Source organism: Schistocerca americana, chromosome 11, assembly GCF_021461395.2.
Source record: "Schistocerca americana isolate TAMUIC-IGC-003095 chromosome 11, iqSchAmer2.1, whole genome shotgun sequence".
Classification (NCBI taxonomy): Eukaryota; Metazoa; Arthropoda; class Insecta; order Orthoptera; family Acrididae; genus Schistocerca; species Schistocerca americana.
Window position 1 is genome coordinate 55,637,643 of NC_060129.1, and position 15,667 is coordinate 55,653,309.

Consider the following 15,667-nt stretch of genomic DNA (forward strand, 5'->3'; position numbering starts at 1 on the left):
GAGGCTCTTATTTGGTTTTGACGCAGCGTATAATCCTGGCGGATTAGAGGACGATGTTATTCTTACAGCTGAGTCCTGGCATTCGCCTTATGAGTGGGTTAAAACCTTCCTTTAAAAAAGCAGCACCTGCGTTTATTTGTCCATCGTCAAGGCATGTTGTGGATTGGCAGGAGCCAACCCACGGAGTTTGGAGGAAGCCGAAAGGCACGCGTTTAAGCTCACGCAGGCTGGCGTGAGGTCTGGAACAGGACAAGGATTTTAGACTTCAGAAAAAAGGTGGTACTTGGTGGAATACTTAACTTTAATCCATTAATGTTGAACGTAGCTCTTGTCTGTACATTATTTACAATATCAATAGTAACTGAATATTGGCGCCTTGCTAGGTCGTAGCAAATGACGTAGCTGAAGGCTATGTTAACTATCGTCTCGGCAAATGAGAGGGTATTTTGTCAGTGAACCATCGCTAGCAAAGTCGGTTGTACAACTGGGGCGAGTGCTAGGAAATCTCTCTAGACCTGCCGTGTGGCGGCGCTCGGTCTGCAATCACTGATAGTGGCGACACGCGGGTCCGACGTATACTAACGGACCGCGGCTGATCTACAGACTACCACCTAGCAAGTGTGGTGTCTGGCGGTGACACCACAAGGCATTTTGTTTCCTGTTACATTGTATTGGTAGTCTTTAAGACAAATGCTTAGGAGCTAATATCTAGTATGATACGAAGCGATTTGTAAGATAACTTTGTAAGTCGGAGGTAAGTGCTGTGTTATGTGGGAGAAACTGCTGTCTGAATGGTGTAGTGATATATGTCTTTGTATAGTCAATAGCATAGCTACATCATATTTATAATTCTGCTGTCATGACATTACATAGGTTTTGTTTTCAGCAATTGTAGTTATGTCAGTTATATCTCACTGAAGGTAATATTACAGATAGGGAAGTGGTCATGGATGTAAATGAGGTGGGAGATGCAACAATGCGAGATCAAATTTGACAGTGTTCTGAAATATCTAAGTCGAAATGAGGCCCAGGGAGTAAACAGTCTTCTGCCAGGATTACAGGCAGCCTCGGGAGAGCCGGCCACGGCGGAGCTCTCCCACCTGTTGTGCCCGGCGTATGAGACAGGCGAAGTACCCACAGACTTTAAGAAGAATGTAATGTTATCACTTCCAAAGAAAGCAGTTGCTGGTAGGTGTTTACTGAACTATCGGTTTAATAACTCGTCGTTGTAAAATACTAACACAAATTCTTTACAGAAGAATGAAAAAACTGGTAGACGCTGACCTCAGGGAAGATAAGTTTGGATTACCGAGAAACGTGGGAACATGCGAGGCGCTACTTGACCAAATGGAGGGGCGGTTGGTAGGACACGTTCCGAGACGTCGACAGGTAACCAATTTAGTTTTGAAGTGAAGTGTGGGTGAAAATCGTAGAGGAAGACCAGGTGGTGAATACAGTAAGGAGATTGGGATGGATGTGGGCTGCAGTATGTACTTGGAGATGAAGAGGCCTGCAAGTTATACAGTAGAATGGAGAGCTATTTTTAAAACCAGTCTTGACACTGACGGGCGCAACAACATCTCTCTGTGTTATAACATCTTATTTTCCAGTTGGCGTATTTCTTCATTGTTTATAACTGACTGTCAGAGTACCTCTGAAGATGACGTGAGGAATACATATTTATTTAAAGTAGGAGTAGTTCAAGATCACAGGTTGGTGCTGAAGGATAGATTTCGTGGATCCACTGTATTTTAATCTACTCGACTTGCTTAGCGATGACTCCTGCTTGTCTGTGAAGGGGCTGACCTGCTCGTTAATTCCGCCGCATGTCGGGCCGTGACAACAGTACGCAGTGTCGTCTGTGTACAGGGCTCTTCTTTCGTTCCTCGACCTTTAGCGATGTCAGCCGTGTTGTTGGTGTGTAGCAGTGGAGACGTGACTGTCCCACGTGACGTCGCTGCGGCTGGCTTAATACTTGTCCAATGGTGATCACCAAGCAGCGCTTGTACTTACCTATTTCCAGCATCGTTTTTAGTAAGCTGCACACTTTGGCATGCGAAGTTCAAAAGTAACGTTTCAAAGAGCAGCCCAGCATGCCACAACCAATGGAAGGCGCGTTCGCCGTCCACGAGAAAGCGTGCTGGCGTTGCGCCTGCCGTGTTGCGTTCAGCCTGCGTCGCTCTGCTGCTCAGTCCTGGGACCGGGTCACCTGTGCTGTGGTTGCCGCTGAATCCGGCTTTTTCTTGTGCGATTATGTTGCTCTATTCCTTGAATATTTGTAGTCTGTCTCGAAAGCTTTCCCTCTCACTGAGAGCACGGTAACCTATGATTTGGTGTTGTTTTTTGGTCTTTCGGGTTGGGAAATCATCTTGATTTTAGCTTGCTTCTATTTTAGAGAGACTATTTTCAGTTTCATGGCCGCGATGAAGAAACGTCTGATGTGTTTGAGGCCGGTGTCTTATGAAAGGAGTGATTTATTTTGTTATCTTCCAGTGCCTCCAGTCTAAAATGGTTCAAATGGCTCTGAGCACTATGGGACTTAACATCTATGGTCATCAGTCCCCTAGAACTTAGAACTACTTAAACCTAACTAACCTAAGGACAGCACACAACACCCAGCCATCACGAGGCAGAGAAAATCCCTGACCCCGCCGGGAATCGAACCCGGGAACCCGGGCGTGGGAAGCGAGAACGCTACCGCACGACCACGAGATGCGGGCGCCTCCAGTCTCTGAGCTGCTCTCTTTCCATTTCATATTCGTCAATCTTATAAAGTAGTGGATATTAAGCGGTTGCATTCGGGACTCTTTCTCTTTGTTATTTTCTTCTTAGGGTAGTTTTAGGTATAGCAGGTTGTCTTGCTTCCACTTGTGTTTGGTGATTACAATATGTTATAAGGAGTGGTTTGAATAGTTGATTCGTTAGATTTTGTGTTAAAACGTATCAATCCGAATTTTTCGACTATCCGATTTGGTGAGTTTATGATCGTTTTAAGTTTTTTCCTAGTTTTTGTGGTTCACAGCATAATAAATGTGAGGCATTCGTTTGCTATGCAGTCGCCAAATTCAGTACAGCTTCAGAATCTGGGTAGCTATGTTGTACGTAGTATATGTTCTAAGATAGAAGTGCCATAGTGACTGATAAAAGGCGGAGAGTCATTTCTGAGTCTTGCGTGATTCAAAATGGCTACAACAAGTTTAATATCTTTCTTGTTCAATTTTTCAGCAAATATCGCAGATCTAGTACTGAGCCTCCTGTTCCTTTAGCTGGGCAAAATGAGAGTATATAATTAACGAGATCAGTTGGCAGTTCCTCGGCGGGATACATCATTGTGGTGTTTTATATGAAAGACTCTGAAGCATCTATCTCAGCTTCTACTACGGTCTGGTTTGCGTGACAGATACAGTTCTCTAGATTGATTTCTCTACCTGCTCATGAGGTATGTGCTGCGACTATAATACCAACTTCTTTTTCTATTACTATGCCTTTAGTGAGTTTGTTTTTAGAGCAGAAACCCAGTGTGTTGACAATGCAGGTAGTGGCAATATCTTTCTTAGTCTTGAATGTGAAGGTTAATTCTTGTTTCCTGGTGTCTCAGGCTAGGTTGGGCATAGGCCTCCTTGTCTGTTAATATGGCGATATAGACGTGGATCCGTGTTCGCCAAAGAACGTAGTAGGAGCTTTTCAGAAACTGCTGTTATTCTTTCCCTTCTTACAAATATCAGGTTGGGAAGGGCTGTAGTGAAGACTCAGAGTATGTTTTCCGTTTGATTGTTTTTGTGTCATTCTTGGACGAAGACCGCGATAGTTTCATCAATGCGCTTAATGTTTTCAGTTTTGTTTGCTGAGATAGGCTGTTTTGGTCTTTCTTTGCAACTCTCATCACTATTAACGTTATCAGTGTTGCAGCTCCTGCATTTTGGTGCTTCTTGTTTCGGGTCTATTTTGCAATTAAAAATTCGATGTGCTCGACCCCGTTCTTCACATTTCAATTTATATCGCAGCTTTCCGTGACTTATTGGAAAGTGTTGCAATATGGACGTTGCTGTTATTGAGGAGGTAGTGTTTAAATAGTCCAACCTTGTGAGGTACACAGTTCGTTCTGAAATGGTGAACAAGTAGCTTGTTAGTTGGTTCTTTGCAACTATAGATGACTGGAAGGAATAGCGGAGAATTTTGATTTAGTTTCCCGGTATCTTTAGGTCCCCTTCAGTTTTTTCTTTTGTTATATCACGTTCAAAATTGGTTATCACAAAGGCGAGCGTGAGTCTGTGTGGTTTCTCTTTTGCTTAGTGTTTGGCGTGCGGTGTGATTTCTGTTACTGTTGCTTCAGATCGGTAAGTAACTCGAACTGTTCTCTAGGGTTTCCATATCTGATGGGTGTGTTGTGATGTTGGCAAATTTTTTCGGATTTTTTGTGAACGACTTGGTGGCCCAGGCAACTGTTTTAGTGCAGGTTACAACGATTTGGCGGTTTCTGTGCCACCTTCTTATTTTACAGTTTATTGCAGGGTTTGCTAAAGTGCCATAAGTTGTGTTAGATGTGCTTTAATTCCATCTGCATCCAACCAGTTGTAAACCTTGTTCTTCGTGAGATGTATTTGGATGAGTGTAAACTTTTTGTAATAGGAGTATCGTGTTTGTGGCGGCTTTGCCTGTTTACTTCGGGTTTCTTGTCTAGGTTTTCAGGTAGTTCGCGTAGCGTTGCGTTTCTTGAGATCTGGTGGAGACAGAGTTCCCTGCTTCAGTCTGGTGCGCTGAAAACTGTTGTTGCATATCGGAAACAGGACGATCCATAGTCCCCACGCCCTGCTTGAGAACGCTCGCAGTCAGCGTTGAGTTCTGTGCCTTTAGCCTCGGCAGATGCGAGTTGGTCATCCCTGTCTCAGAGTGTGGCGGTTGTGCAGACTGCTGATCCCAAGTCTGAGTCGCTCTGACAATGCTGCATTTGACGACAGTGGCGCGAGTTACGCATGATGCACTTTGCAGGAGACATCGTCTGAGTAACACGTGTGCTGTCGAACATCTACGTACATGTAACAACAGTTCAAGCAGTTTCGGCTGCGAGAATGCTTCTCTCCAGATATATCAGAGGAAACCACTTAGTAGGTATATCGGTTGCAGAAGTTAATGCTTGATACCCCATGAGTGAAAGGGTTGTAACAGGTGATTCCCTGACCACCCGTATCTGCTCGCTGGTTCGCCTTTTTGAAGACCAGAACGTGACAGCAGCGGCTGTAAGCAGCAGCAGGGAGTGGCCAGTGGTGGGGCTTCCAGTCCTCTGCTGCTCCTGATTGGCTGAAAGGCCCACGTGTAGAAGGATTTCGTGGAGAGGCTCGGAGCTCGGGGAACCGAAAGCTGGCTGTCGGCGACCGTGTGGCCGACGTGGCGGGTCGCGGGCGCTCTGGAGTGGAGTTCTGTGTCGCGACGCACAGTGTTCTCGAGTTTCCAAACGCGTTCTCGTTTGCGCGCATCCATTACCGCTTAAGAACTTTCCTGTCGTTATCTGCGAACGTTGCATAGTAATTAGTGTGGGCGTTTACGGCGAATTGTAGCTCAGGGAAAACTCGGTGATGTTGGATAAGTGGCAGTGGTGCTCCGACTCAAATGACTGACTTGGATTGGGTAATTGGATAGCGATAATCTCAGTTTGTTATCCAAATCTGGGAGTAATGGTTTTTGAGTGACCGTCTTCCTGTTGAGTTTGAACTGTGTATTTCGTACAGCCAGTCGAAAGTAATTTCCGGGACTTGGCTGTGAATGTTCCCAGTACTGCGGTCGGAACTCGGGATCCTGCCTGGGGGTAAGTAGGTAGCACGAGGGCCGTTAACTACTGGCTTTCGAGCGATGAGGTTCGATACTTTCCAGCGGGTCGAGGCTCGGCTGGCGACCACTGTGTCGGACTGACTTTACGCGTGCCCCGGTGGTGCAGGACGCTTGTCTGGGTGGGCCGCTAAGCGCCCCCAGTGCGCCCCGTGTCGGCTCTGGCCGCCACCACCTAAAGAGAAGGCCGCGGCGCGCTCTTGTGACGTCAGGCAAAGCGGGCCAGGGTTGGCTTGGCGCTGCGCTGACAGAATCGAGGCGCACGGCCTGCAAATTTTCGTCAAACGGTTTTACAGAATCTGTTGATCTGCCGGCGCCCCCCTGCGGCCAGGCGGGCTGCACCCGGCACCTGCCTCCCTCGTGGCGCTGCGGCCTCTCGTTCCACTGCGTCCAGTTCGATAATCGTTGTTAACACTGCGGACACCTGCTAAGTGTGCGATGATGCCTTAGTTTCACAATTCACGAAAATCACTCCACGTAGTACTATTTATCACAGGATTTTCCGTTGGGCTGGATACTAAATTCACACAGACACTCCTTTACTTTGCTCACTCAGGTTTTATTTGAACAAATGGGAGATCGTCTATTGATTACGAATCACAACAATTTCGGCGTACTGTGTGCTTCTAGTGAAGCTACTATGGCACATGTTTTCCAGGACTCACAGTACTGGCACAAGTTTATCCTGCCACAGTACTGTTTCTGTAAATACGCCTTTAAGTAATGTTCTTCCTTGCTCAAGAGTGGCACATGGAACATTAACTTTTAACATCTGCCATAGTACCCTTACAAACCTCTAGCTTAACAAATCACCATCTTGTCTCACAAACCCAATAATGCTAATCTCATATAACTCTGCCATTCGACACTTTGCGTTCACTTCATGCCACATTTCACACAACAAGTCATGTGTTACTTTATTACAATACTTGTTTCAGCCACTCTATGTAATCGAACCACTAATAAGCTCAACAAACCCATTTACACTTTCATGCACACACCACTTCAGTCATTGGCCCCTCTCTTTTGATTTTATAAGTATCTGAATGTCTCTTGTCATGGTACTTGAATTACAAATCATGTAAAAGTACATCTTTCACACACATATGGAAAATTTCTTTGTTTCAGACATAATGTTATATACTAATATCACACATTATACATTAATAAAACCGACAAACTGCAAAGACAGATCCTCGAAGGAAAACGGAGAAAAAACGTCCTACGAACATGTGTCCAGTAATGCACCATCGCCACGGTAGATTACACTGACGAACGGGAATTCCTCTGACAACGTGCTGCGTTTTCCTTGTATATAACAGACCGTGTGATTGACGCAGCCTATTGTATACACGAAGCATTTCCCAACAATTTTAGTAAGTAGTCTCAGTGCATTAGAATAGGTAGACAGAGGCTACCACTCACAAACAAGCACACAGTTATAAATGAAGGGGACGTTAGGAAAGAGAAGTACTGGCTGTACGATATCAGATTTAATGACATTTAATATTGTCATACCAGGTAGAGTCCATTTTTATTGCTGGGCTTAATGCAGTGTAGTGTGGAGACAGTTATTTGCGAAAAATACTGAAGGAGGCTACAGCGAGGATTCTGAAAAGGGAGACTGTTCATTGTTTCTCCTGGCCAGATTCCTCTCGGCTGCCGAACACAGCTCTAGATCTGCAGGGATGTTGGTTGGGTTCCACCAAAGAAGTATCCTGTTCTTCAGTATGGGGAGCGTCGTTCCATTGCAAACGAAACAGACGAAGAGCACTGGTCCTTGCACCATCGTAACTAGATGCATATAGTACACTAACTGCGCTATTCCCTGAGCCTGGTGGAACCCAATTCTAATAATAATTCCTATTCCACTTAATATGATGGCCTTAACTGACATAAAAAGACATTGCTTCTTTGAGGCAAATTTCTTGTTATGAACAATTTTGAGTTGCCGCATGGAGCACCGAGTACGTAGGTACATGTATCCAAGCAGTCCGAGACAAATGAAATTGAATGCCACAGACACTGATATCCCTGCAAGGACTACTATGCGACTGTGGATCAGGTAATATTTACTCGTCTTTTCCAAAGCAACAGCTGCCACACATACCATACTCCACGGTATAAGCACATACAGCACCTCACGACAGAATAACTGGCTTACTTCAGCAGGTAGTAGCTGGTTAGGAAGCCTGAGATGGCGAACACAAGAATACATCTGGTAGCAGAATGAGTTCAGCCAGATACAGCTGAGAAGTGTGAGGGCGCTGTCTATCAGCACTGCTGTAGGTAAGTCAGGGACGCCTGCCATACGATACACGACCTCAGAACACAGGATCTGGGTTATGCACGTGATCTGAAAGGACAACAAAATCTTTCCAGGCAAGTTACGTAACTGGGGAAGGTACATGTATACTCCGGCAGTCGAAAAACGGAAAATGATATTTATCAGTATAAATGAGATTTCTAAAGGCTTCAAGTTGTCGATTTTGAAATCCTTGTATTTCAAGGTGGCGTTGTTTAAACTGTTTTTGTAGTTCAGTGTTTCTTGTGTTAGCTTTTGATACAGTACACTGCTACTATTACGGAATATTTTATTTGCGAAATTAATGAGCGTACAATTCAGGGAAGTCCTAATGGAGGAAAAGTCGCGACACTTTAGCAACAGAATAGCTCTGGAAACAGAGCAGATGGCGTCTGTAGCGTTCGATTGCAGACATGATTGATCGTTGGGACTATCGAAATAGCAGCGAGCATCGTGCACGGACTGTATCATACTAAACGGGACGTCCTGACAAATGCCGTACGAGTTGACAGCCATCCAGGCCAGCAGACAGAGGTTGACGTTTATCCTCTGCGTGTAGGCCAGGTAGCTGGTGACGGGTATGTGGGGCGACCTCTGCACCACGTCGTCCCACAGCTGCTCGCGGCACTGCTCGCGCTGCTTAACGGCTTCCAGTGGCAGGTCTTCCAGCGGACACGTGGGGTGGTCCAGGGCGTTCACCAACAGCTGCACGCAGTCAGTGTTCACGGAGAGCGTAGCGTGGCTTCTGTCCTCCAGCTGCCACTCCTCCTCTGCAAGAAAACGACAGCAAGTAGGTGGTGGCCGTACACTGCAGGCAGCTGAATCCAAAGTCTTCTCTGGATGACGAGCCTGGGCGTTGTTTACCAACATTACCCAGGTTCAGTTACCCAGAGCTATGTAAGGCGGCATGTCAACACAAAGTAAGAGTACTAACAAAGACAGATATCATGTTACTATGCACGTCTATTTCATCTACAGGGTGTCCAACAAGTCCCTGTATCGCTCTCGACATAGTAAAACTGAGGAAGTAAATAGGTTTTATTGATAGTCCTGCACTGAAGATGGCATAAAAACAATGTTATCAGAATTATATTTTTGTTTCAGCACTGCAGTCTTTGAGTTCCGAATCCATCCTGTAAAGGAGAGTTTAGTGGCCGATTTGTGGGTGCATGAACATCCGCAGATAGGAAAAACTATGTAACGCATGATGAGACAATTTGCCTCAGTCCACCTCGTAAAGTAGCCATGCCTGATTGAGATAAATGTCCTGTATTTTCAGGCTGTCTCAAAGACAGGCCACGTATTGGAAGAAATAAAAAGTGAGAGGAAACGTGTGTCACCCACTCTTAACCAGGTGAGCAGTCTCCAATGAAAACCATTTGCAAAAGAGCAGTTCGACTTAAAGCAACGTCTTCAACAATGTACGACACCACTGAAAAAATATGAATACGAAAGGATTTAGGCCCATGTTTGTTACTGAATTATCTGACAATGGTGTGGAGCAACGATTTGTAACCTACCGTACTTCGTTGTGGCGACTTGTGCCATGTCTCGCTCAAGAGTGTTGTTTACCTATAAATGTCCCATATACCACTATTTGATCAGGAAAAATATTGTTTTCTTGTCTAAGGAAAGTACCCATTATCAGCAAGAGTTGGAAAGGAACCTACCTCAGATTATGTGGGCCATTGTGTGATCAGAATACCTGTTAGGACCACATTCTTTTGAAGCTTACATGAATGGGAACTTCCATTTCTCTGTACAGCAGAAGTTTTCAGTATCTCAGCTCCATGACAATACAATCACGGATCTTGTGTGGTTGTAGAAGGAAGGAGCTTAAGCCTCGTTTTGTCGTTCAGATGTGTGGGTTTCTTAATGAACAACTTATTCTCGGATTCTATTTGGTTCTGCAGCATTTAAAGCCACATTAAAATGGTTACCACGAAATCGCAACATTACCACCTCAACAACCTTTTGAAATCGTCATGACAAAAGTTTGATCTTACCACGCAAATAACTGAATATGAAGAATAATAAAGCCTCATGTGGCTCAACGTTGAAAGATTAATGGAAAATTGACACAAGTGTTGAGGAAGTCTTTCTAAGCAGAATTGCTAGAACGATCCGCAATAAAGCAAGGGGGACAGCGAGACACATAGATATCTGAGGAAGGTGTGATCGTCCATACACTGATCCGTTGGATACGTATTTTTTTTTATATCTAACTACGTCCATATAGAATATACCCTTTTGACATAACTCCATGGGCGTCCTGTACAAAGTAACAGGATGCAGGCTGAATTCTTGTCTTTGTGGTATGTCACTTTCCTCCGTGAAGTTAGTGACCCCATCACGCAGCGTAAAAAAGGGTGATGGAGCATATTTGTTTCGTTAGCACGAGATTGTCGAGAAAAAGCACAACAAAATACAGTGACTGACGATTTTGGAGGTACCTTTACCACAATGAACGATTTACTGTTAATACTCTGTTTGCATACATTCAAAAACACGCAGAAAAATGTAATTACTTCGTCTCACTTGTACCTAGTGTAATGATAATAATGCAGCAATAAATGCAATTGGAACATATATGCCACAGCTGCTGAGTGCATGAATGTGGGATTACAACTCCAGAGGTTTGGGATTCAGGCATTGCTCCCGAGATTCCTTCTGTCACTTATCTCTTCTTTCACCTCTGACATTGATTTATGGAAATCGAAAATGTTCGAACTGTAGAATTGTTCGAAGACCCAATAATTAACTTTGTTCCCCAATTATTAACTGGGTAAGTTAGTTCAAAAGTAGGAAGACGGCGAGTGACCACAACCTGCAGTAGGACAATGGCTCACGAAGCACTGTGGTGACCAAACCAGGCTTCAGCTTGATGACGGCTTTACCTACTGCATTCTGAGAAGTCCTGATGGTCGTTTTTCTCGAGCACTATTCCTGTTCGGAGTACAAATCAAAGGAGAATGATACTGATATGCTACACATCATCCTGTATATAGTTCATTGGCGTGTTGATCGCAAATGAATACCCAGTAAGACGAATAAGTTCTGAAAGATTCTTATGCACAGGCACATTCTGTGAAAGGCCGAATGCACGACTTTGTCGTAAACACTCCATTTTCTTTGTTATTCATTCCACTCCCACCACATTATCGTGTAGTGCGCAAGCTTCGGACACTTTGCTGCTCTTCAGCCTATCGAAGTTAGGCCAGTATAGTTTTTATGGGAGAATGAATAAAATGATAGGTTTCAAAAAAATAAAAGCCATAGCGTCTCTACATAAACACATGTACATTGAAGCTGATGATGGTGCTATGGTGAAGATAAGGCTCGTGCTTCTGGCAAGTCACTGGTAGTCAGTTCCCAATAACTACTACGAGGGTAATACAGTATGATGCAGGTGCCGGCCAGAAAGGGTGTATGTATTCAAGGTGTTGGAGTGGGCTGGGAAGTATGATTGACAAGCTAGGATTATAGCTGGTTGGAGGAGTAAGTGTCTACATACTATTCTGGAACAGGAAGAACCAGCCAGCAGAAGTTCCGCTCGAATAGGATACAGAAGGGTGGCAAGTGGAGGGTGGATATGACATGTTGGTATAGGCGCACCAGAAGCCTAGGTATCCTGAGGATAGGCGAGAAAAATTGCTTTTGTTCCCCACGTTTATGGAACGTTTACAATTTGTGACAAAGTCTGAGGAACTTCAGAAGAGAGGGCAATGTAATCAGCTGATAGAGGTTGCGTCTGAGACGGCAAATATGATACTGAGTGCAAGGTGTTCTAAGACTGTAAGGAATAGTAAATTTTTGAGAGTGCTGAGATCCAAGCTACATTGGCGAAAGTAACACTGGGGCCACTAAGGCTTTTGGAAAGACGAAGGAAGAAATAAGATCAGGGGTTAACGTTTTGTTGGTGAAACAGCTATTAGAGCATAACCCAGAATTGGGAAGAATGGGGAAGCAGGACAGCTGCGTCCACCCATAGGGACCGTCGTGTCATTCCCCTTAAGCTGTGTAGGGACATCGCAGAGAAACTAAATATGGTCGAAAATCAAGTTTGGAGCCAACAGCTTACCACAGCATCGCCTCGTTCAGTGGGTTTTACCCAAGTACAGAGGATGGCTGAATGATGGAATCCCCACATTGTCGAGTTTCCTGTCTTCTTAATTTGAGTTTGTTGTAAGCTGGGGATGCGTGATTATTCCAAGATATGAGAAAGTGAGAGTCCTCTGCCATGTCAGCAGAGAGGAATGGAGCAGCAGGTCCACCGCCTTACTGCAAGCACTTATCTTCCTCCACGTAATTGGACACTGTCCTTGCATTGTGAGAGAACTCTGACTCGGAGTTATCTGTTGAGTGTACGTGACTGTAATGGATGCGTTAAGATCATAGTATGAAGGCTTTCACGACCGGATGACATATCTTCTGGTAAACCTTGCGGGATGTAAGGTCGTGGTCCATGAAACTCTTCAGCTCCTAACGTTTCGTCCAGTGCTTCGCTGGACATCTTCAGAGGGGTGTTTCTCCTCCGGTGAGTCGGCAAGACTCACCGGAGGAGAAACACCCCTCTGAAGATGTCCAGCGAAGCACTGGACGAAACGTTAGGAGCTGAAGAGTTTCATGGACCACGACCTTACATCCCGCAAGGTTTACCAGAAGAGATGCGTTAAGAGCTTAACATCTACATCTGACACACATGTTGTTGTGTCATGCTTTTAATAAATTTACAAGTAGATAAATGAAACAGTCAATGATCAGAACGCCTTATTGTTTGGAAAGCAATACACTTATCTTTAGCTCCTCGCGACTGTGACTGCGGGAGCACGTGTGGTATTAATTGGGGTCCAAATACACAGGAGCTGCTGAAAACACTGAGCGGCATTACAGTGCAAGTCTGCACATGATGAGCACTGAACGTTTACTACAACTGTGCCAAATATGTGTCTGTTGTTGGCCCTCGACTCTCTGTACGTGCATGCTTGGCCTAGGCTTGACTGAGTGACGTTACGCCGACACTGCACCCTGAAGGCAGAAATTCGTCGCTTCTCTGCAGTCGTCATGGAACTGTTGATACCCTCGTAGACAGAACAGAACTCAGGCTGGACCTTGGCAGAACTCGTACCAGGCACTTGCAGATCTGGAAATACTTGTCGTGTGTGGCGCCTCGAAGCTACAGGAGGCGTGGCTTACTACTTCTTTCTCATAGCCGGTGGCGATGCTGCTTAGGTGTACAGCATCTCTGCGGTGGTCGATTGACGATTTGCTGCAGGCGATTATCGTCGACACCACATGTGTCACCCTCAACAGTGTCACAGGCATCAGTGTATCATGATACACTGAGGAGAGGTAATTTAATGTGCGAGGGGCGTTCAGAAAGTAAGCTCCGATCGGTCGCGAAATGGAAACGACTATGAAAATCCGATAAAGCTTTGCACAAATGTGTTGGGTAGTGTCTCTAGTAAAACCCCAGTTAGCATCACGTCGCTCTTCTCATTTCTGAGCTCGCAGTGAGTGCGTAAAGATGTCTAGAAAATAGTGTCTGCCGCCAAGTACGAGGGCCTGGTGAGAAATTTCGCCTGAAGCTATGCAGCTAACATTACATAACTGTCGTGCTGTTTCTTCTTCAAGACAATTCTCAGCCGCATTCTGCAGGGGCAATGAAGATGCTCCTGCATCGTTTTCAAATGGAAATGTTAGATTACCCACAATACAGTCCGCAATTGTCTCCCCCTGAGTTTCATCTCTGGTCACATGAACCGCTGTCTTTGAAGACAACATTTTGACACAGACAACGAGGTGTAGGCCAGCGTGGAGAATTGGCGAAAAGCACTGGCGGCTGCCTTCTATGATGAGGCTATTGAAAAGTTGGTACAACGCTATGACAAAAGTCTAAGTCAGAACGGCGACTACGTAGAGAAGTAGCTGAAAGGTGTAGCTAATTGTTACAAGTAAAACATTTCTGATGTTCACTGTGGTTTCAATTTAGCAATCAATCGGAGCTTACTTTCTGAACAGGCCTCGTAGAACACTGACACGAGGTCTGATGATGAGAAACTTTATGCGTCAATTCCCCCTCCCATTACTGGGGAAATACCAGCAATGCAAATTTCTTCCATCACCTGGATTCGAACCAGCCTACCTTTGAAGAGGGTACCACCACATAGTCATGTTTATGTGTGCCATGGTGGAAGTTAGGGAGAGAGAAATGATTGGTGGTATTTATTGTAATAATTCCTTGGGTTTTTAACATAAGTGATTTTGATGTAGCAGAGGCTACACCAAGAGGAGAAGTTATCGAGGCAGATGGAGATATGCTGTTGAGTAAGATTTACAGTAACAAAAGAAGCGTGGTGTGCCAGACAAGGAGCTATACAGTAAACATAATTCATTGGGACACCTGGCACTTGCCAGTTTCCTCCCAGAGATCCGAATGCGCGACTAGTGCGGAATATTTCGCCAATGGAGGAGTCATCATACCACTTTTCAATTATAGGCCACATGTCCTGTGGACAGACACCAGTGGTTCCCATTACCTTCTGCATTCCTTTGAGCACTGCTGACTCTTCAGGGTTTTAGGAGCAGGGGAAAAAAGTGCCTTGAAGCTCTATCCGCCCATCCATCATTACTGATGATTTTTATTCTAAATTTAAGCAGTAGCGAGGTTCAAACTTAGGTTCCATGACGTTTTGATTAGTATACAAAGACACTACCCTTAAATCATAGGTGAGCCGTGGGATATAAACTTGCATACAGTATGATATCACACAAAATGACTATAGGTAGTAGGAAATAAGAGCTTCTTTTTTTTTTAAGAAGGTCGAAAGCAATGGAGTCATGAGGCAGCCTCTCATAAGAATTTCCTGAAATTGTAAGACGTCGTGGTCTCCTTCATTGCTTACATATTCCGCTCTCACAATCATATTCTGCACATCAAGACGCTTCATTCGAGCCCAAACTCGATAAGATAAAGTCAGTATTGTATGAATTCATGTAAACGATATGCAAATAACTAATAAATCACAAGTGCGCACCGTGGTTGAAATACTCGAGGCTGGCGTACACACATACATTTCAGACACGACGGTCACAGGAGCTTTTAGCTCGAGAGAGGCAACTGCACCCCAGGAGGCCGGTCCCAAGCTATCTACGTCGGCCAGTGACCGCCTGTAGAGCAGACAGCATTAGCCCGAGTGAAAGGACGACCCCGTGTTCGGCTTAAAAGCAAATTCCGCTACATTGTGTGGGAGCGGTTAGCCTATGCATTCTTTACACATAGCACGCAGTTTCAGAGATTTTCACAGGGAGACAGCAAGCGCCAAACACCGATACTACAGATTTCCGGATTGGTCACCTTAAACAAAACGTCATTGTCCCGTATTAGAAGAGCAATGCTGATTGGCAGACGATATTTCTGACGCCTTGAGCTGAAGGAGTAATGGAAGAGATCGAAAGATATATCCTTTCACGTCTGGCGTGCAGAGGGGCCGTTCCATTGTCGCTCTTGGAGCGAGAACACGTAACGAGAGCATGCGC

At 45.0% G+C, this 15,667-nt stretch overlaps 1 protein-coding gene across 1 annotated transcript in view; it reads right to left on the reverse strand.

Annotated features, from left to right (window-relative positions):
- Positions 1-5,909: 5,909 nt before the first annotated feature.
- Positions 5,910-15,667, reverse strand: part of LOC124553233 — an 84,926-nt gene continuing 75,168 nt past the window's right edge. Inside the window, exons 8-9 of the mRNA XM_047127123.1 lie at positions 8,602-8,898; positions 5,910-6,067 (exon numbers count right to left, since the gene is read on the reverse strand). Coding sequence (XP_046983079.1) covers positions 5,910-6,067; positions 8,602-8,898 — 455 coding nt within the window. The remainder of the gene's footprint in view (positions 6,068-8,601; positions 8,899-15,667) is intronic.